Source organism: Ctenopharyngodon idella, chromosome 18 (assembly GCF_019924925.1).
Source record: "Ctenopharyngodon idella isolate HZGC_01 chromosome 18, HZGC01, whole genome shotgun sequence".
In the NCBI taxonomy this organism is placed as follows: domain Eukaryota; kingdom Metazoa; phylum Chordata; class Actinopteri; order Cypriniformes; family Xenocyprididae; genus Ctenopharyngodon; species Ctenopharyngodon idella.
Genome location: NC_067237.1, coordinates 34,382,091 through 34,400,913, shown reverse-complemented (window position 1 = coordinate 34,400,913; position 18,823 = coordinate 34,382,091). Strand labels below are relative to the sequence as shown.

Sequence of the window (18,823 nt, the reverse complement as noted above, 5' to 3'; positions counted from 1 at the left end):
AAAATAAAATAATGTCTATATTAACATTGCAATATTTTTAATTATTTGTTATTAAATAATTCCCCTCACCCTGTAGGCATGGAAAAGCTGTATCCCAGAATGCATTTCTAACATAACCTGCAAACCCTCATGGATCTGCAAACTCTCCCATTTTGCACCTAAATGTTATATCATCCTGCTTAAGCCTGAACAAAATACAAAACAACATATGGGGAAAATGACATCTAAGTCCTACTGAAAAATACAATAATGTGTATATTAACATTGGGTAACACTTTATTTTACAGTGTCATTGTTACATATGTTACATGTAGTTACTACAGTAATAACTATAAATTATGCATAATTACATGCAACTAACCCTAAACCAAACTCTAATCCTCACCCTATAGTAAGTACATGTAGTTGCTTAATATTACTCAGTACTTAAATGTATAATTAGAATGTAACAAAGACACCTTAAAATAAAGTGTAACCTAACATTGCAATATTGGTAATTATTTGTTCGAAGACAAAGGAAAAATGTGTTACTGTTTTATTAAATTCACAAAAATATTTACAAAATGACTTTATTTTAACTACACAAAAATTATGCAGCCATGTAAGTTATATAAAGGGCATTAGTACCTTACACACTGTTGAAATGTTGACAAACCTAGCCTATAACTGCAAGTTCAACAAGCTGTGAAATGTTTCATATGGATGAAGTTTGTGAGCAAAGCCAAACATTAATATACTGCAAACATTAATAGTCTGTGCTTGTGTAAGGTTATTACATATTTAGGCTTTGACATAGCAATTCTGTTGTCTCAAAAATTCTGAAATCTGTTTTTGCTGTCAAAAAAATCAAATCAAAATATCCTCAAGGTTTTAGGCCTATGTTCTTTGCAAGTTTGATAATTAATCTTTTTCATTTAGCTAGCTAATTGTTTTAGTGTATTAAATTTTGGCTTTCTCTCAGCAGGGGCGTCTAGACATGTTCCCCCTCTAGACACGCCCTGTTCTGAGGAAGCCAAAGTCCTAGTAGAGTGGTCTTTAACTCCTAGAGGCAAAGTCAATCCACGCGCCTCACCACCAAAACAAAGAAATAACTGATAATATTTATGCCATTGGCTCACACAGTCAATGTATATCTTCAAATCCCTCACAGGACAACATCTGTGCAGTCTCTCATCTTTCTGCAATGCAAAAGGCAGTGGAGGAAATGACTGTAACACCATCGCTTGAGAACGGAAAGTAGTGGAAACGACCTTAGGTGCATGACTTAATTTAGGTCAGAAAAAGGTCACCATAACTAAACCAGAAGTGAAATACAGGCCAAATGCTCTGCCTGCAGGTCACCAATGCTTTTGAGAGATGCTAGGGCCATTAAAAGTAAAAGACCAGAGTAGAGAGCTCTGTTCACGGGCCAAACCCAAAGTTTCCACATTCTCTGTTGAGGATGCCAGACTAAGACAACAGGTTGGCTCTGATCTCCCAAGGAGGTGCCTCCAGGAGAGAAACCAAATCTGAGAACCCAACTTAGGATAGCCATGGAAATACCAGCGGATGCCCTTCGGGCTATGCAATGCGCCCACCACTTTCCAGCGGCTCATGTAGGCCATCATGACATCCCAAGCATCCTCAAGGAACTCAGATCATTCTTAACGTTTTGTAGCTATTATAGGAGATTCATTGAAGGGTTCTCCCACATAGCTGGGCCATTGCATGTTGTAGTGAATGTGTCCTGAAGTCCCTTCAAGGCAGTCCAGGTGTATAAGAGCTCTTGAACTTTTCAGTGTCAAATGGCTTTTGAACATCTCAAGGACAAACTTACAAGTGGACCAACACTGGGGTGCGCTGATTTCATGCTTCCCTTTGTGTTTGAGACTGATGCAAGCAATCTTGGGTTGGGAGCAGTTTTGTACCAGCATCAATAGTGTAAGCGGACTGTGATTGCTTATTCCAGTAGGAAGTTGAGAGGGGCTGAGAAAAATGATCAAAACTACAGCAGCATGAAGCTGGAACTGTTAGCACTTAAGTCGGTGGTCACTGAAAAGTTCCAGAGTTATCTTACACCTGGTCTTTTAACGATCGGATAGATATCTGAATAGAGAAAATGCATGAAGTGACTAGGTGTAAAAAGGACCATAAAGAAAGAAGGACTGGATTAAAACTTTCCACTGTATGCTTTTTCTCTCAAAATGCTCTGTAAGAGACTGTTCTTCTGGCTGTAGCCGTGTTAGGTGGCTGTCTTGTTTTTCGTTTGGGGTTGGACTTTTTTTTTTTTTTCTTCATTAGTCTAACTCTTGGAAATAAGAATGGCGAAGCCTTGGTTTTTGATGCATAGCCTTAGGTGTAGGGTAAAAAAAAAAAAAAAAAAACTGCATAGGCTGTGTAATAATGGTCTTGAAATGGTCTTTTATATCACAGGAAAGCTTCAAGGTGGGCAAGATGATAAGTGTTGGTAGTCACCAAGGTAGTTGATTATCTGCAGGGGAGAGTGTAACCAGGCGGAAAAGTTTGACATTTCTATCAGGACGCTGGTTATTGTAGCCCTGGTTTAATGCATTTCTCATGCAGTGATGAAATGATACACTGACCCTGAACATAACTGTGTTACTGTTCAGAAGTGTCGCGAGATTTACTAGTGAGCAGCGCAAATCACAACGCGGTTTTGAATGGTGCTCATGTGGTGGAGAACTGATGACATTAAAGTCCATTAAATAGCAAAATATCAAGAAATATGCACTTTTAGTGAGTTAAACTATTTAAGTGTTTTTGTTATTCATGTGTTTTGCTGATTGATGGACATTTCTGTCGGGACACATCTTGTGTGGTGGAAGCAAATCTCGCCATTGTTTCTCAAAGAATCGTAAGTGATGAATAATCAATGTCAGCGTAATATTGAAAATATATATGTGTATAATTCTATGTAAACCAGTGTTATTGAATTGTGGTTCTCTTGTTTAATTAAGAGGGGAGAAAAGTGCTCCATAGTTTTGTTGACTTTCATTGATTTCATAAAGTGGGGGAGACCAGGGACAGTTGTAACACTTTTTGCAATTTTTTAGCGATACATCAAAAACCATTTTTACTGGAATAACCAATTTGTTATATTATAAACTTCAATCTGTCAACTGCTGAAACAATGTATTTAAATGGTTTTATGAAATATGTACAGGTTGCAAAATTTATTTTAATACAGTCTCTCCACTGTTACAACCGTCCCAGTGTACATGGACGGTTGTAACATGTCTAAAATATGCATAATGAATCAATCATATACTCAAAATAGAAAATATTATTTATCAGTCATGTTATTGTGACTATTCATTTCATGTTTTTAAGTAATGATTACCTTTTTTTCACACGAATGACAAAAAAGAGGATGAAACTGTCAAATTATAATGCAAGAAAATTATTTATTGGGTAGAACACCTCAAAAAAGTTTAAACATGAACTCAAACATTCTCAACAACAGAGAGAGAGGGGGTGGGGGGCTCGGTAGGCCTAGTCTGAGTCACAGTTGTGGCAAGTGTAAAAATCCCTTCCGTCTGTGCAGTCCTTGTGTGCCCAGGCTTTACAGGACCAGCACTGGAGCCAAACCTCCCTTGACCTGGAGAAGCTTTCCAAGCACACAATGCAGAATTAATTTTCATCATCAGATGAGTCCTGAATTTTCTGCTTCTTCGGTTTGGATTTTTTGTTGTTGCTGAAATTCATTTTTCTTTTAGCTGCAGACCTGCTTTTCTCGGCCTCCAGTTGTTTTTTCACAGGAGTATCTGTAAGGACAGCGGTTTCCCTTCTTTTCCTGCCCTTTGTCGTCTGCTTTCTTGGGCCAGCTTTTGGGTGTGGACGGATGGACACGGGTGAAAAAGTTGTGTCCATAGCAGAGGATGATGGCTTAGGCTCAGGCTTGGACACCACACATGGTGTGACGGGATGATGCTCTAAGTGGCATGGAGGATGCCACCAGTGCCACATTGGGTGATGGAGTTGTAGAGGAAGATGGAACCTCTGGTGTCACTGCTGGCATTGGGCGGTCTGTGACTAGGGATGGTGCAAAGTCACTGTCAGTGAAAATATTCCTATTAAAAGGCCAAATTCCAGTGCATGCAAACCCTGCCTGAATATTTGCCGGTGATGCAGCACGGGGAAGGGCACTCTTCACAATGCCTGGCAGATCATAAATGGTCATTGTGGCTCCTGGATGAGCTTTCATCTAGCTGTCATAGCAGTTGTATACCAGCCTCTTCAGTGGCCCATATACACTGCGATCCAAGGGCTGCAGCTTATGGGAACAGTGTGGGGGGAATGAGAGGAGGACGATGCCATGGCTCTTGCAAAAATCAATCCCCTCCACAGAAAGGTGGGAGGTATGGTTGTCCAGAATTAGCAGCACTTTTGACTCCAGTGAGGACTTGGTGTGAGTCTGGAAGTGCTTGAGGAAGACCAAAAAATCCTCCCCTTGCATCCACCCAGACCCATTTCAATTTTATATTTTATCCACTCAATAGTCTACAATATAATAACCATATAAACGTAGCGTAATTATAATAATAAAACATAGTGGGATATTCAGTGATATTGGCTGTGCAATATCGACTTTTGTGATTGGCCAATACCGGGAGACTGGAGCCAATGGAAATGCTTCTCCTTCGGTGCGCGTCTTATTCAAAGAGGCAATGACAGAGAGTCAAGAAATGATGATGAGAAGAATTTATTATTAATATTTCAGTAAAGTTCATTAAATCTAATCTGTTGTTAGTGTGGTCTTTAAACTTATGAACTGTGTATGGACTGACAAAGGTGGTACATGAGGAAGCAATTTGACAACAATGCAGTAAATATTTTAGGTGCATCAAAAAGCGTGCTCGTTAAGATACCAGCAGACAAGCTAATCCAGCACAAATTAGTGCATAAAAGGTCACCAAAATGAAGTATTTGAACCTCATAATTAAATACAAAATAAGGAGAAAAACTGCAAAAAGGTCCACTTTTTGAAAAAAAGAACCCCCCCTTTCAATAGGCTGGCTATGGACCTGAAATGATACCTACCTTTTGACTCTCCTCGCTACAGTTTTGGAGTTATGAGTCTTTACTTTTGTGTATGTCGCTCAGGAAAAAAAAAACTGGTTAGAGAGTCAGACTTGTTACCCTAGTCTCAAATGTCGTGGGTTCGAGTCTCAGTACCAACAGAAAAATGGTGGGGGGGCATATTTAGTGTACTTTTGTGTGCTAAATTGGAACAACTTCAAGTATACTTAGTACACTTTAAGTATATGCCTGTGTAGGGACTAATTACATGCTTGATTAGTGATATTAAAGTGTACTTTATTTGTGCTATAAATATACTTTGTGTTATAAGTGTACTTTATTTGTGTTATAAGTATACTTTTATTTGTGTTATAAGTACACTTTATTTGTGTTACAAGTACACTTTATTAGTGATTTAAGTACATTACAAAATAATTACGAGTGTTCTCCGAACATACAAGCAATATACAATGAATATATTATTTTACAGGTAATAGTACATACTGTATGCTCAGTACCTTTGGCTTATTCCAAATACTAAAAATTACACACTTTGCAGTCAATAACAATACACTTTGTTATTACTTATACTTTGTATAATATAGTCAACATTTGAAGTTGATCAAAACCTTTAATCAAAGTTGTCCTAAAACCTTCTTCTTAGAACAACTTTGCTGAACTTTTTTGATCCACTTTAAAAGTTGACTACTGTACTTTGAATTACATAATCTTACACAATACAGTATAATTGTGCTACTATTTAAATACTATTTAACAAATTACTTAGGTGACATTTTCCCAAAGTTGAATGCATTTGTTTTTAAGGCCATTAAAATAAATAAAATGTAACAACATCACTAATGAAGAGACATATTTCATTAACAAATCCAATGGTTTTTATTTTAACTTAACATAGATTCAGCAAAACTTACTATGTTTTATTAAAGAAAAAAAACTTAATGGACCAATGGTGACCCTCTATACACAAATATAAATTACACATTATATTCCATTTTCTGATGAGCTGCTCATTATTGTGTCTGATGGCTGCTTACACAGTGACTGCAGAAACTCGTGAAGAACAGCATCTGTTAACAGAATATACAAAAGATATGAGGTCAGACAGCATGATCAACTCTTTATTCACGTTTACAATAGTCTGTCTGAATCCTACATTGAACCAATACTATTTTTGAACAGTAAATGAGGATTAGCAGCAGGGAACTGTATCAGTATGGTATGGCGATATTGTTTTCGGTACATAGTCAAGCATACCACACTTTATGAATTAATATCGTACAGAATACGGGCCGATTTGACCAATCATATGAACGGGGCGTTTTGGTGCTGCATACAAACATGTGCCATAAACCACCACACACAATCTCAAAAAGGAGATATTAAGCCGAAATCTCGCTCTCCGTTTGTTAAAGGGAAAAATTTTGTTAACTGGTAACGTTAGACTACAACTCACCTCCAAATAGCAGCACTTTTCTCCGGTTCTTTCAGGATCGCGTAGGCCATTAAATTCCTAGCCGGTTGTCGTCGCCATCTGTGATATCACTTGATTGAACTGGACAGAATTCCCAAGATTGAGCGATGTATTGCGCTTTCAGTGTTTTATTAAATAAATTATACATTGCGACAATATAATTCACCTGAGTGACTGAGGGGGATTCAGACGAGGACCGTGACGTCAGCAGTTCTGATTGGCTGAAGGCAGTGAGCAACAAAATCTGATTGGTCACAGACCAAGTTGAAGAGACATTTGAATTCCGAAGTCTCAAGTTTAACCACTCAACATATTTTTTCCGCATGTAACGTTACTTGTGGTGTGTTATATACACCACAAGTAATATAGATAATATAATATAGATAAGTCTAATATAGATATGTGTGTATGATTGTAAAATGATTCTACCAGTGTAAACTTATTAAACATATTTACTCATATTTGGAAATTGTAGGCTACACTGCATATATTAAAAAACGGGCTTTTAATGCATTAGTCATACTAAAATAAATAAGCACAAGTAATAAAATGAATTCCAAGGATGAATAAGTAAACTTAAAAAATATACTCAAATTTAACTTTAAATACACTACAACTTAAGGATATTAAATAATGTATTTTTTAAATATACTTTCAGTGCATTGTTACAATGATCATTTTCAGCACACAGTTAAAATATACCTCAAATATATTTTTATAAAGTGCAAATAAATACACTTTTAAAAAATAAACTGCACTTACACTTCAAGTATATTTTTCTAAAATATATTTTTTAGAAAATATACTAAAGTGCAATTATTTTAAAGTGTGTTAAAAGTTGTATTGTGAAAATATGATGCTAATATACTTTTTATATATTTAAAGATAGTACATTTTTTTGTTAGTATATTTGCAATGCACTATAGAAAATGGGAATATATTTAAAATATAATAAAGTATACTTTTTTTTTTCACTAGGGTAACCCCCAATTGTTCCCTGAGCGCCGCAGAAAAAAAAAATGTCTGCCCGCTGCTCTGGGTGTATGTTCACGTTGTGTGTGTTCAATACTCACTGCTGTATGTGTGCACTTGGATGGGTGAAATGCAGAGCACAAATTCTGTGTATGGGACTTGGCTACACGTCACTTTCACTTTCTTTAACTGTATGCAAAGAGAAAGGAGTTCATCATATGTCATGTTAGTGTGTATATGTGCCAGTTTGATGATGACCAGTAAGTTTGAATAATTTCATTTTTGAAGTTTTACAAGTATGTTTATTTACTGTTATGTAAGATCAACTTGTTTTAATTAGCATTCCCAAGGTTTCTTTTGAATGGTATTTGTACCATGGGTGGTACAGTGGAATGATAAGCGGCTAAATTGTGGAATGATGTTCATAATGTTTGAAATGTATTAATCATACTCAAGAATGTAATGTGTAATGAAGCATTTTGTTTTAATGTACTTTGCTATCTTTCTCTGTGTTAGATGGTTTTGTGGTTTATCGCTGACTATTGTGAATGAGAAAGAGAGAAAGACAGACTCATTTTGATGTGAGAAACAAACTTTATTATTTAACAACTGTGTACAAGCTTTAATTTTCCTACTCCGATTCCTCAAACTTTGCATAGTTAATGCTGCACTGTTCCAAGTGCAGTCTGGAATAAAAGATCCCCATTTAATTCATCCTGTGTCCAGTGCCATAACTAATTCACATCCCAGGCTACATATGTAAAATACAATTTGAGTAGGATTTCCAAAGGCTTTGCTGAATATTTGCTTATCTCTACTATTTTAATTTTCACAATATATTACCAGCTGACAATGTGAGAAAATCAGACAAATTAGCTTGACTTTGTTCCACCCCTTCTTGGCCTGATTCATGTCCTGCCTTATGATATTATTGGCTATGTTCTTAATCCTTCATCCATGCTAATTATGTATATAAAAGTGCAAATAGTGTATCAAGTCATTTGTATTTGGCATTCACAGTTGAACAACATTTTTTGTGATGCTTCTCTTTCTTTACACACTCCTGCTATTCCATCAACTTCATACAAAGGCAGGAAACACTGTTTGCCGAATAATGGGAGATCCTCAGTATCCGCTGCTTTCCAAGGATGGAGACATAACAATTGGAGCACTTTTTCCAGTCCACAGCATAGAAACATTACCTTCATTTGAGTTTAAACAAAAACCACAGCTGCTATCATGCACCAGGTTTGTTATATTGGAAACATTAGAGAAGATAATGTATTTAAAGCAAAAAAAAAAAAAAAAAACACATTTAAAATTTAAATTTAAATGCATTATTTCATTCATTTTATAGCAACTTATTAATAATATGGTGTTTCAAGCATAATATGGTGTTTCAAGCAGTTTTTGCACCATTTAATGTTTAATTTCACAGTGTGTATCTGAGAGATTTTCGACTGGCACAAATCATGGTCTTTGCCATTGAGGAGATTAACAGAAGTAAAAGTTTGCTCCCAAATGTTTCTATTGGTTATCGAATATATGATACATGTGGGTCAAGACTGTCTACCGTGAGTGCAACTATGGGACTGTTGAATGACCCGGAGTTTGAACCAGGACACAGATGCAATGGACAGTCTCCTTTACATGCCATCATAGGCGAATCTGAGTCTTCTGCAACAGTGATTCTGTCTAGAACTACAGGACCTTTTAAGATTCCAGTGGTAAAGAGCAATAATGCTAGATGTTTAACTCAATCACAGATGACTGTATCACTGCTTCCTGTGCTTTCTTTTTCAGATAAGTCACTCTGCTTCATGTGAATGCCTCAGTAACAGGAAAGATTACCCCTCATTCTTCAGGACTATTGCTAGTGATTACCACCAGAGCACAGCACTTGCATACATAGTCAAGCACTTAGGCTGGTCCTGGGTGGGAGCTGTGAATAGTGACAATGACTATGGAAACAATGGAATGGCCATATTTCTGAAAATAGCCCAGGAGGAGGGGGTTTGTGTGGAGTACTCTGTAAAATTCTACCGAACGGAGCCAGAAAAACTTCAGAAAGTGGTAGACACAATTAAAAAAAGCACTGCAAAAGTGATTGTTGCATTTGTTTCACTTCCTGAGATGGGCTTACTTATCGATCAGTTAAGTATTCAGAACATTACAGGCCTCCAAATGATTGGTGTGAAGTCATGGATAACTGTAAAGAGTTTGATCACTCCAAACAGTTTCCATGTGCTTGGAGGGTCGCTGGGGTTTGCAGTGAGAAAAATTGATATTGAAGGGTTTTCAGATTATGTCATAAAAGAATTTTGGAAAACAGCTTTTCCATGCTCACAGAGTAAGGGGAATTATTCTCAATATGCCTTAAGTTGCAGCAGATATGAAGAGCTACTTTTGCTAAAAAATTACAATGAAGATGTGCCGGAACAAAGATATGCAAGCTACGTCTACAAAGCAGTTTATGCTGTGGCTCATTCACTACATGGTCTACTTAAGTGCAAAGAACAAGTAGGTTGTGAAAAAGGCCTGGCAATACAACCACAGCAGGTAAAAGATTAAAAGACAGTTGAATAAAAATGGAAAAATATATTATATTAAACATTATATTAAAATGTCTCATTGATAATATCATTGCCTTTTTTTCGCTAGCTTGTTGAGGCTTTGAAAATGGTAAATTTCACCATAAAGACTGGAGATGATGTGTGGTTTGACAGCACTGGTGGCGCAGTAGCCCAATATGACGTTGTCAATTGGCAGCAGGACTCAGATGGATCAATACAGTTTAAATCAGTGGGATACTATGATGCCTCACTGCCACCTGACCAGCGCTTTGTGCTTAACACTGAAAACATAATCTGGGCTGGAGGACAGTTAGAGGTAAATGCAAGTAAACTGTTTGTCCAACAGGGTTTGTTTAAACTAAGGAAATATAATAAGAAAAACTAAAAAAAGGAAATACTTGTATTGACCTTTATGAAAGGCATGAAGGATACAATTATATGGATAAATCTATAATAAAACCCTATTCTCAAAGCTCTGCACTTATTGAAAGTTTAGGACAGATAAAATGGTTCCACCACACAAACTCCTCAAATTTGAGTATGTAATTTGGTTTGAAAGAAGTTAACCTGCATTAACTTGCCCTTAGGCATCACATCTGTCAATAGGTTTTTAGCATTTATTGTTTATTCATGTTTGTTCATAATGCATTAACTAAACTTAATTTTAACTTTACTTAAAATGATTAAAAAAATGTATTAATGAAGGTACATAATGCTTTAACTAATGCAAAGCTTATTGTAAAATGTTGCCGAAACAATATGAAAAAGAATATTGCATTAATTACTGATAGACAGGGTTAAACATTTTTCTTATGTCAAATTTATGACACTTACTGGCAATGTAAATATGGCAATAAGTTTTTTATTACACTGTCCCCTGGTTTCACAGACAAGGCTTAAGCCTAATCCCAGACTAAAATGTTTGAGCTATTTTAATTTTAATTAAGCATATCTTAATGTATGTCAGTGCCATTGTTTTGTCTCAAGATGCACACAAACAAAGTGACAGTAAAATGCTAAGCAGACTAAAAAAAAAAAAAATGCTTCTATAATATCACTTCCACAGCATTCACAATACATTATCATAATTTATGATTCAAAGTATACATAATAAATATTTTTCAGATTCAGTTTAAATATAAAATATCATAGAACATTTTTTTTAATGCAGAAGCCAAGGTCTGTGTGCAGTGAGAGCTGTCCTCCAGGCACTAGGAAGGCTGCACAGAAAGGAAGACCTGTCTGCTGTTATGACTGTATTCCATGTGCAGAAGGAGAAATCAGCAATGAGACAGGTAATCTTCAGTCCACCTCAGCTTCAAAGAAAATTGCTTAGTTGCTCCTGTTATTTCTGACTAGTGATTACAACTTCCTTTTCCAGATTCAAATAACTGCAAGTGGTGTCCAAGGGAATACTGGCCTAATGCTGAGAAAAATAAATGTGTCTTAAAAACTGTAGAGTTTCTGTCATTCACAGAAGTAATGGGTATAGTGCTAGTCTTTTTCTCAATGTTTGGAGTAGGATTAACTGCGATGGTGGCCATCCTGTTTTACAGCAAAAAGGACACCCCCATAGTAAAAGCCAACAACTCAGAGCTGAGCTTCTTGCTGCTCTTTTCATTGACTTTGTGTTTCCTCTGTTCACTTACTTTCATTGGACGGCCCACTGAGTGGTCCTGTATGTTGCGTCACACAGCGTTTGGGATCACTTTTGTCCTCTGTATCTCCTGTGTTCTTGGGAAAACAATAGTGGTGTTAATGGCCTTCAAGGCTACACTTCCAGGAAGTAACGTCATGAAATGGTTTGGGCCTTCACAACAGCGACTCTGTGTTCTTGCCTTTACACTTATACAGGTTCTTATCTGTGTGCTTTGGATAACAATATCACCTCCATTTCCTCACAAAAATATGACATATTATAAGGAAACTATCATTCTTGAGTGCAGCCTGGGTTCTGCTATAGGATTCTGGGCTGTGATGGGTTATATTGGCCTACTGGCTGTTTTGTGCTTCATTCTAGCTTTTCTGGCACGCACACTGCCTGATAACTTCAATGAAGCCAAATTCATCACATTCAGTATGCTCATATTCTGTGCTGTATGGATCACATTTATTCCAGCTTATGTCAGTTCTCCTGGAAAATTCACTGTAGCTGTGGAGATATTTGCCATTTTAGCCTCAAGCTTCAGTTTACTATTCTGCATATTTGCACCTAAATGTTATGTCATCCTGTTTAAGCCTGAACAAAATACAAAGCAAAATATGATGGGGAAAACAACATCTAAGTCCTGCTGAGAAATAAACTATCATGTCTTTATTAACATTGCAATGTTTTTTTAATTGTTCACTCAAAGACAAAAGAAAAAGTTGTTACTGATTTATTAAATTCACAAAAATATTTACATATAAACTGATACAACACAGACTTTTAAATTAAACAAAAAATATGCATACATTAACACCCTATACATACGATCTTAGACAAATTCAACATGCATCATTTCTGAGGTTATACTATATTATACTATAAAATTATATTCATATTATTAAATTGTATATAAAATTATTTTATTTATGGATGCATTGTTAAAATGGTGACAAATCTATAATGCCTAACCCTAACCCTTAATCTTAACTACATTTCAAAGAGAAAATTAATACTTTTATACTATGTGGATAATTGACACTGATATCCAGTTCACAAATTAATCTTCTTATCAACTTGGTTCCTTTGAATCTGTCAAACATTTTAAGCTGGGTGCACATTGTATTTATAACATTGTATTGTATTTATAACGATTTATAACAGTCCTCTGCGATTGTTGCTTGTCAGACTGTACAAACATGATCCTAGCTGTGAGCCATATCACACTGTGGGATCTCAGTTCCCTTTCTGTCTGTCACGTTTGACCTTATGTTGAGTGACTATGGGATTAAATTCCCGCCAATAGTGTTGCAGTCACGGATCAAAAAATAATACGCATGAATCAAAAAACACATGTAAAAACACAGGTAAAAATACATAGCACAAACTGAAACAAATAATGAAAAATGATCAAAATAGCAAAAAACGTGGTCACGGATAAAAATAAAATAAGCGTGAATTGAAAAATTAAAAGCGCATTTAAAAAAATAACAAGCATCAATCAAAACATTAAACACATTCAAAATTATATTACACAAATCTTAAACTTGTGTTTATGTGTTCTGAAAAGTTGTTTTCCTTGCTTTTATTACTCTGTACTTTGTGCTCTCTTACATTTTCTGCTCATATTTTACTCTTTTGTACACTTGTGCTGTTGTTCTCTTTGCTCTTCTTTCCACCTTCCGCTCTTGCTTTTCCAAATGTTGCAGTTTGAGTTTCATATAAATTAGGCCGGGCTTAAGCGTCACCATTGGTCCACTGGTTCATTGACAGCTCCTCCTCTAGCCAATCAATCGAAGAGAGGGAGATGACATCACTTCAATGCGACTCATGGCTACTGATGCTCATGCTCATACAAGGGAAGATAACCGTCACAGATGGCAATTTCCGAGCTGGGGTAAAATCTTTATGTGGCAGGACACCATTATGCTGTATTTTGCCTATATCTTGACCTGTCACCGGTATATATGTCCACCTGGCAATCTTTTATTGTTAAATTCACCATCCTAACGACAACCTGTCACAGTTGTGCCTGTCTGATGATCCATCGCCGTTATATTTACCTTTAATGCCCCTACCACTGAACCTGGCACCGCGAAATGCAACTGCAACTATGCAGCGGCCTCACAACGTCATGCTTATGTGTGCCTAGCTCGTCTATACCTGTTATGTTACTGTTAGATATTTTTAGTATTCGAACAATAATAATAATATGCTTACTTGTTGTCTCTTCAATTCCTGAATTTTGCACAAGAGAATTTAACATATGAAGCCAACCTTACTAATATATTTGCTCGTGAATTACAGTTAAAGTAAGATATGCCATTGCAATTGTTTAGATCATTGTATATTGCTCGTAATTGTAAACTGCCTGCATATTTTGTCATGTATTGTTTTCCTGTAAACAGATTTACAGATTTTTGTCTTCCATGTATAGTATGTCATTGACAAAGGTTTTTAGCACCAAGATTATAAAGCTAAGCAATAGCCTATCACACCAGCAAGAGAGTGATTGCAAATGTTTATTGAGCTGTTATATAAATCAATATAGCAATAAGTTAATTTTCAGTGTGTTTTGCACTATTTTGATGAAAGGAGTATCAAACAAAGCCACAACAGAACAGTGTCGCTCGTCTCTAAACAACACAGCAGTGTTTCGTTAATGAATTCCCGATTTGAACGAGACATTTGAATGAATGACTCACTCATAAAGACAGTCGCTGGCCATTTAAATTCATATTTTACAACATGGATGGGCAATGTCGGTCCTGGAGTGCAGAGTTTAACTTCAACCCTAATCAAACACACCTGAACCAGCTAATCAGTGTCTTCAGGATTATTAATACTACAGACAGGTGTTTTTTTTTTTTTTTTAATCTGGGTTGGAGCTAAACTCTGCAGGACAGCGGCACTCCAGAACTGATGTTGCCTATCTCTGATCTATAATTTAGTTTTTAAAGCTATATTTAAAACATAAATCTTATAGTATTGTGCAATTATGTAGCTATGTAAATAAACAAAATAAGTGTGTGAATAAATCACTGCATATCAAATCCACCTGGTTTATGTAACTCCTCTGTAACACTACCGTAGTCAATGCAGAAATGATACATTCAGTCTTAGAATTAATTTACCAGGTTACCTATGATCGTTTAACAACAACAATTAAGAAGTATATTAGCTACAGTAGCCTTAGCATATTAGCATCATGAGCCAAATACAATATATTATGAACATAAAGATTAACAATCATAACAAGACTGCACAATAAAAAGAATATCTCATGTATCTCAAAAAGAGGAATTATTTGTCCATAGTTCAGATAACTTTACAGCTTGAAAGTCCTTATAAAGTTTCAAATTAAACTGTTATCTTCCCCTGTATGAGCATGAGCATCAGTAGCCATGAGTCGCATTGAAGTGATGTCATCTCCCTCTCTTCGATTGATTGGCTAGTGGAGGAGCTGTCAATCTAGAACTAGTGGACCAATGGTGACGCTTAAGCCCGCCCTAATTTACATGAAACTCAAACTGCAACATTTGGAAAAGCAAGAGCGGAAGGTGGGAAGAAGAGCAAAGAGAAAAACAGTACAAGCGTGCAAAAGAGTAAAATATGAGCAGAAAATGTAAGAGCACAAAGTATAGAGTAATAAAAGCAAGGAAAACAACTTTTAAGAACACATAAACACAAGTTTAAGATTTGTGCAATATAATTTTTAATGTGTTTAAAGTTTTGATTCATGCTTGTTTTTTTTAAATTCACTTTTAATTTTTCGATTCACGCTTATTATATTTTGATCTGTGACCACGTTATTTGCCATTATGATCATTTTGCATTATTTTTTAAGTTTGTGCTATATATTTTTACGTGTTTTTAAATTTTTGATTCACATTTATTACTTTTTTGATCCGTGACCACAATACTATTGGCGGGAATTTAATCCCATAAGTGATGACATTAGGGGTCATACTTGGGGGCCCCAATCACCTCTGAGTAGTAGAAAACGGCCAATGAAAATTGGCGATTGACATTTGCATGCCGAGCCACTCCTATGCGGATAAATGGGTATATAAGCAGGCCGGCAACTCACACATTCAGATTTTTGCTTCTGAGCCAAGTGGTTACGCACAGCAATTGCCCTTTCCAATCACAAAAGAGCTAAACAAGGGATCTCTCTGGGCTGACAGTTCTAATGCGCATTTAGTGGTGTTTCACCGGTGTACTGCACAGATAAGTGCAGCGATTCCCAGCTCGGTGCTTCAGCATAATAGAACAGTTTCCCTAAAAGAGCAAGCAGATGGCAAGCGTCTTTTTAAAGATGCCTCTCCGTCCATGCAAACCCGGATGCGGTCATTTCCTGCTCTAATCTGATGGCCACAATCTCTGTCTCACGTTAGGGCCATAAGCATGTTGAGACGGCGATCGTGGATGGTTTATGTTTCCATTGTGAGAACATGTCCATATCGACACGGCGGTTGTGTTTCTCGTAAAGGCTAGAGTCCCCTCTGATGTTACCCAGCCTGCCACCTGTGTGCACAGCCTTGAGTGTGGTTAACATTTTGGGAGATCTGAGGGTTACAGTGGGAGAGCTTCCGCAGGGTGAGTGCCAATGGATCTCCCACTCCTCTAGTATGCCGTGTGCTTGTGCATTGTCGAGCTGCCAGATGACAGAGCGGGTCCACTTCCTGCTTCGCTACTGTTTGGACGCTCTTGCTTACAGATCCGTGCTTTGCTCTATTGCTTTTTTATTTTATCTCCTAATTTTAACTACAGCAAATCAGCACAGTACCCAAATGACAAATCTTGGCACCAACAAAATTTTTAACTGGAAGATTGCTACAAAAAAGGGGAATTTTTATCCGACCAGCCTCCCACTGATAGCAGCCATCAGCTTACATTCTGGAGAAGGGAAAACACAGATGCCTACATTTAAAAGGATTAGAAAGAATATGCCTCTTCTGGTTGAAGAATCTACCTGCTGCACAAACGGTAACACTTTAGAATACTATTCTTCCCTGACTCAGGTGAGACTCATGGTATATATATTCACCCTAAAAGAGCGCATTTTCCATTGTTTGTTGCAAAATGCTGAATGTCTGAGCGTGTTGCTTGCCGCCCACATCCCCACAAGTCACGTTCATTGAGAAAGGCGTGAGAGCGAGCTCAGTGCTGACAGTGCTCAGCTGTATATGACATGACGCTCTCCCCTGACTCAGGTGAGACTCTTGGAATATATTAACTCTGAAAGAACATATTTCTCTGGTGTTTGTTATTAAATGCCGAACTTCTGAGCGCTTCGCTTGCCGGCCCCGCCCCCGCAAGTCGCGTTCATTAAGGGAGTGAATCAGCAAGTCAAATCATGATTCTGATCACGAGTCAAACCGCCAAACTTCTGAAATCACGTGACTTTGGTGCTCCGAACTGCTGATTCGATACATTGATTCATAATGCTCCAAAGCTTCCTGACGCAGTGTTTTGAAATCGGCCATCACTATATAAGTGTTTTTTTGTTTTTTTTTTGGCGCACCAAAAATATTCTCGTCGCTTTATAATATTAATATTGAACCACTGTACTCACATGAACTGATTTAAATATGTTTTTAGTACATTAATGGATCTTCAGAGAGGAAATGTCATTGCTGGCTATGGAGGCCTCATTGAGCCATCGGATTTAATCAAAAATATCTTAATTTGTGTTCCGAAGATTAACGAAGGTCTTACGGGTATGGAACGCCATGAGGGTGAGTAATAAATGACATTATTTGAATTTTTGGGTGAACTAACCCTTTAATTCTGAGAAAGCAGATTTCTCTGGTGTTTGTTTTCTGCCACTCAGAGCATTTCAGAAGATGCTAGATATAATGATTTTGGCATCTCCGGCTCTGCAGCTGGGCTTGCTTCATTTGTGCCCTCTGCAGTTCTGGCTGAAACCACCGGTCCCGCCCCAAGCCTGGCAACATGGTCGTTGCTCGCTCAAGGTTAACCAGGCATGCATCGCAACCCTGGCCCCTTGGACGAATCCCTGCTGGTTCGAGCAGGGCGTGGCAATTGGGGCGATAGACAAGAGGAAGGTCATCTTCACAGATGCCGCCAAGATGAGTTGGGGAGCTCTGTGCGACAGCCGTCTGGCCTTTGGCGCTTGGAACGGCCCTGAAAGCGAGCTACATATATCAAGTATATTGGTATATCGAGCTCTTTAGGCCTTCCTTCTTCTCCTGGTGGGACACCACGTCTTAGTCAGGTCAGACAGCATGACGGTGGTGTCCTTCATAAATCACCAGGGCGGGCTCTCTTCAAAGCCCCTCTTCTCTCTAGCGAAAACCATCCTACTGCCCAGTGCAATCTGCTCTCATTGAGGGCAGCACATAGGCAGGGCGTACTGAACACAGGGGCGGACATGTTGTCCCGGAGCAACCTTCCCTCAGAGGAATGGTCACTCCACCCCCGCATAGTTCAGAAAATTTGGGATGTCTTCAGGAGGGCAGAGGTCGACCTCTTTGCCTCAGAAGACAATCATCACTGCCCAACATGTTTCTCAAAAGCCAGGGATGCGCTGGCCCATGACTTGCCCAGCCTCCTCCTTTATGCTTTTCTCCCGATTGCGCTGATTCCCCAAGTAATCAGACGAATCAGGGAGGGTGCGCACAAAGTCCTCCTGGTGGCTCCTCTGTGGAGGACCCAACCATGGTTCTCTGAGCTATCTCAGCTATCGCCCATGGAGCCATGGTCAATTCTTCTGAGACGGGACCTCCTCTCTCAAGCGAGAGGGACGATATGGCACCCCAGACCCGAGCTGTGGAACCTTCATGTGTGGTTTCTCAATGGGAGCCTGCAAGCCTCCCAGAGAATGTCTTAAACACTATCTCACAAGCTAGAGCTCCGTCTACAAGACGTCTCTACTCTCTTAAATGGGCCGTCTTTGCCGCCTGGTGTACAGCCCAGGGCAAGGACCCATTGACTTGTGACATATCCTAGATATCGTCCTTTCTTCAAGACTTAATGGATAGAGGCCATACTCCCTCTACCCTTAAGGTCTATGTCGCAGCTATCTCATGGTGCAGCCTCTCATGCTCTTATAGCGGGGCAGTCGATGGGGAGAAACAACCTTGTTGTTCACTTCTT

At 38.0% G+C, this 18,823-nt stretch overlaps 2 protein-coding genes across 2 annotated transcripts; both read left to right on the top strand.

Moving 5' to 3' along the window:
- Positions 1-8,059: 8,059 nt before the first annotated feature.
- On the top strand, positions 8,060-9,525 carry LOC127500341 (extracellular calcium-sensing receptor-like). The gene is made up of 2 exons (XM_051871448.1): positions 8,060-8,731; positions 8,922-9,525. The coding sequence occupies exons 1-2, from the start codon at positions 8,523-8,525 to the stop codon at positions 9,307-9,309; spliced, it is 597 nt and encodes a 198-aa protein (XP_051727408.1). The 5' UTR covers positions 8,060-8,522; the 3' UTR covers positions 9,310-9,525.
- A 527-nt stretch (positions 9,526-10,052) lies between these two features.
- On the top strand, positions 10,053-12,351 carry LOC127499611 (extracellular calcium-sensing receptor-like). The gene is made up of 3 exons (XM_051870002.1): positions 10,053-10,372; positions 11,228-11,351; positions 11,438-12,351. Exons 1-3 carry the CDS (start codon positions 10,163-10,165, stop codon positions 12,349-12,351), a joined length of 1,248 nt encoding a protein of 415 aa, XP_051725962.1. The 5' UTR covers positions 10,053-10,162.
- Positions 12,352-18,823: the final 6,472 nt, after the last annotated feature.

Excerpts from the sequence above, each read along its gene's own strand:
- LOC127499611 (XM_051870002.1), top strand. The coding sequence starts at position 10,163 with ATGGTAAATTTCACCATAAAGACTGGAGATGATGTGTGGTTTGACAGC. Across the intron at positions 10,373-11,227 it reads GGGCTGGAGGACAGTTAGAG|AAGCCAAGGTCTGTGTGCAG; the intron begins GTAAATGCAAGT and ends TTTTTAATGCAG. Across the intron at positions 11,352-11,437 it reads AGAAATCAGCAATGAGACAG|ATTCAAATAACTGCAAGTGG; the intron begins GTAATCTTCAGT and ends TTCCTTTTCCAG.
- LOC127500341 (XM_051871448.1), top strand. The coding sequence starts at position 8,523 with ATGCTTCTCTTTCTTTACACACTCCTGCTATTCCATCAACTTCATACA. Across the intron at positions 8,732-8,921 it reads CAGCTGCTATCATGCACCAG|TGTGTATCTGAGAGATTTTC; the intron begins GTTTGTTATATT and ends TTAATTTCACAG.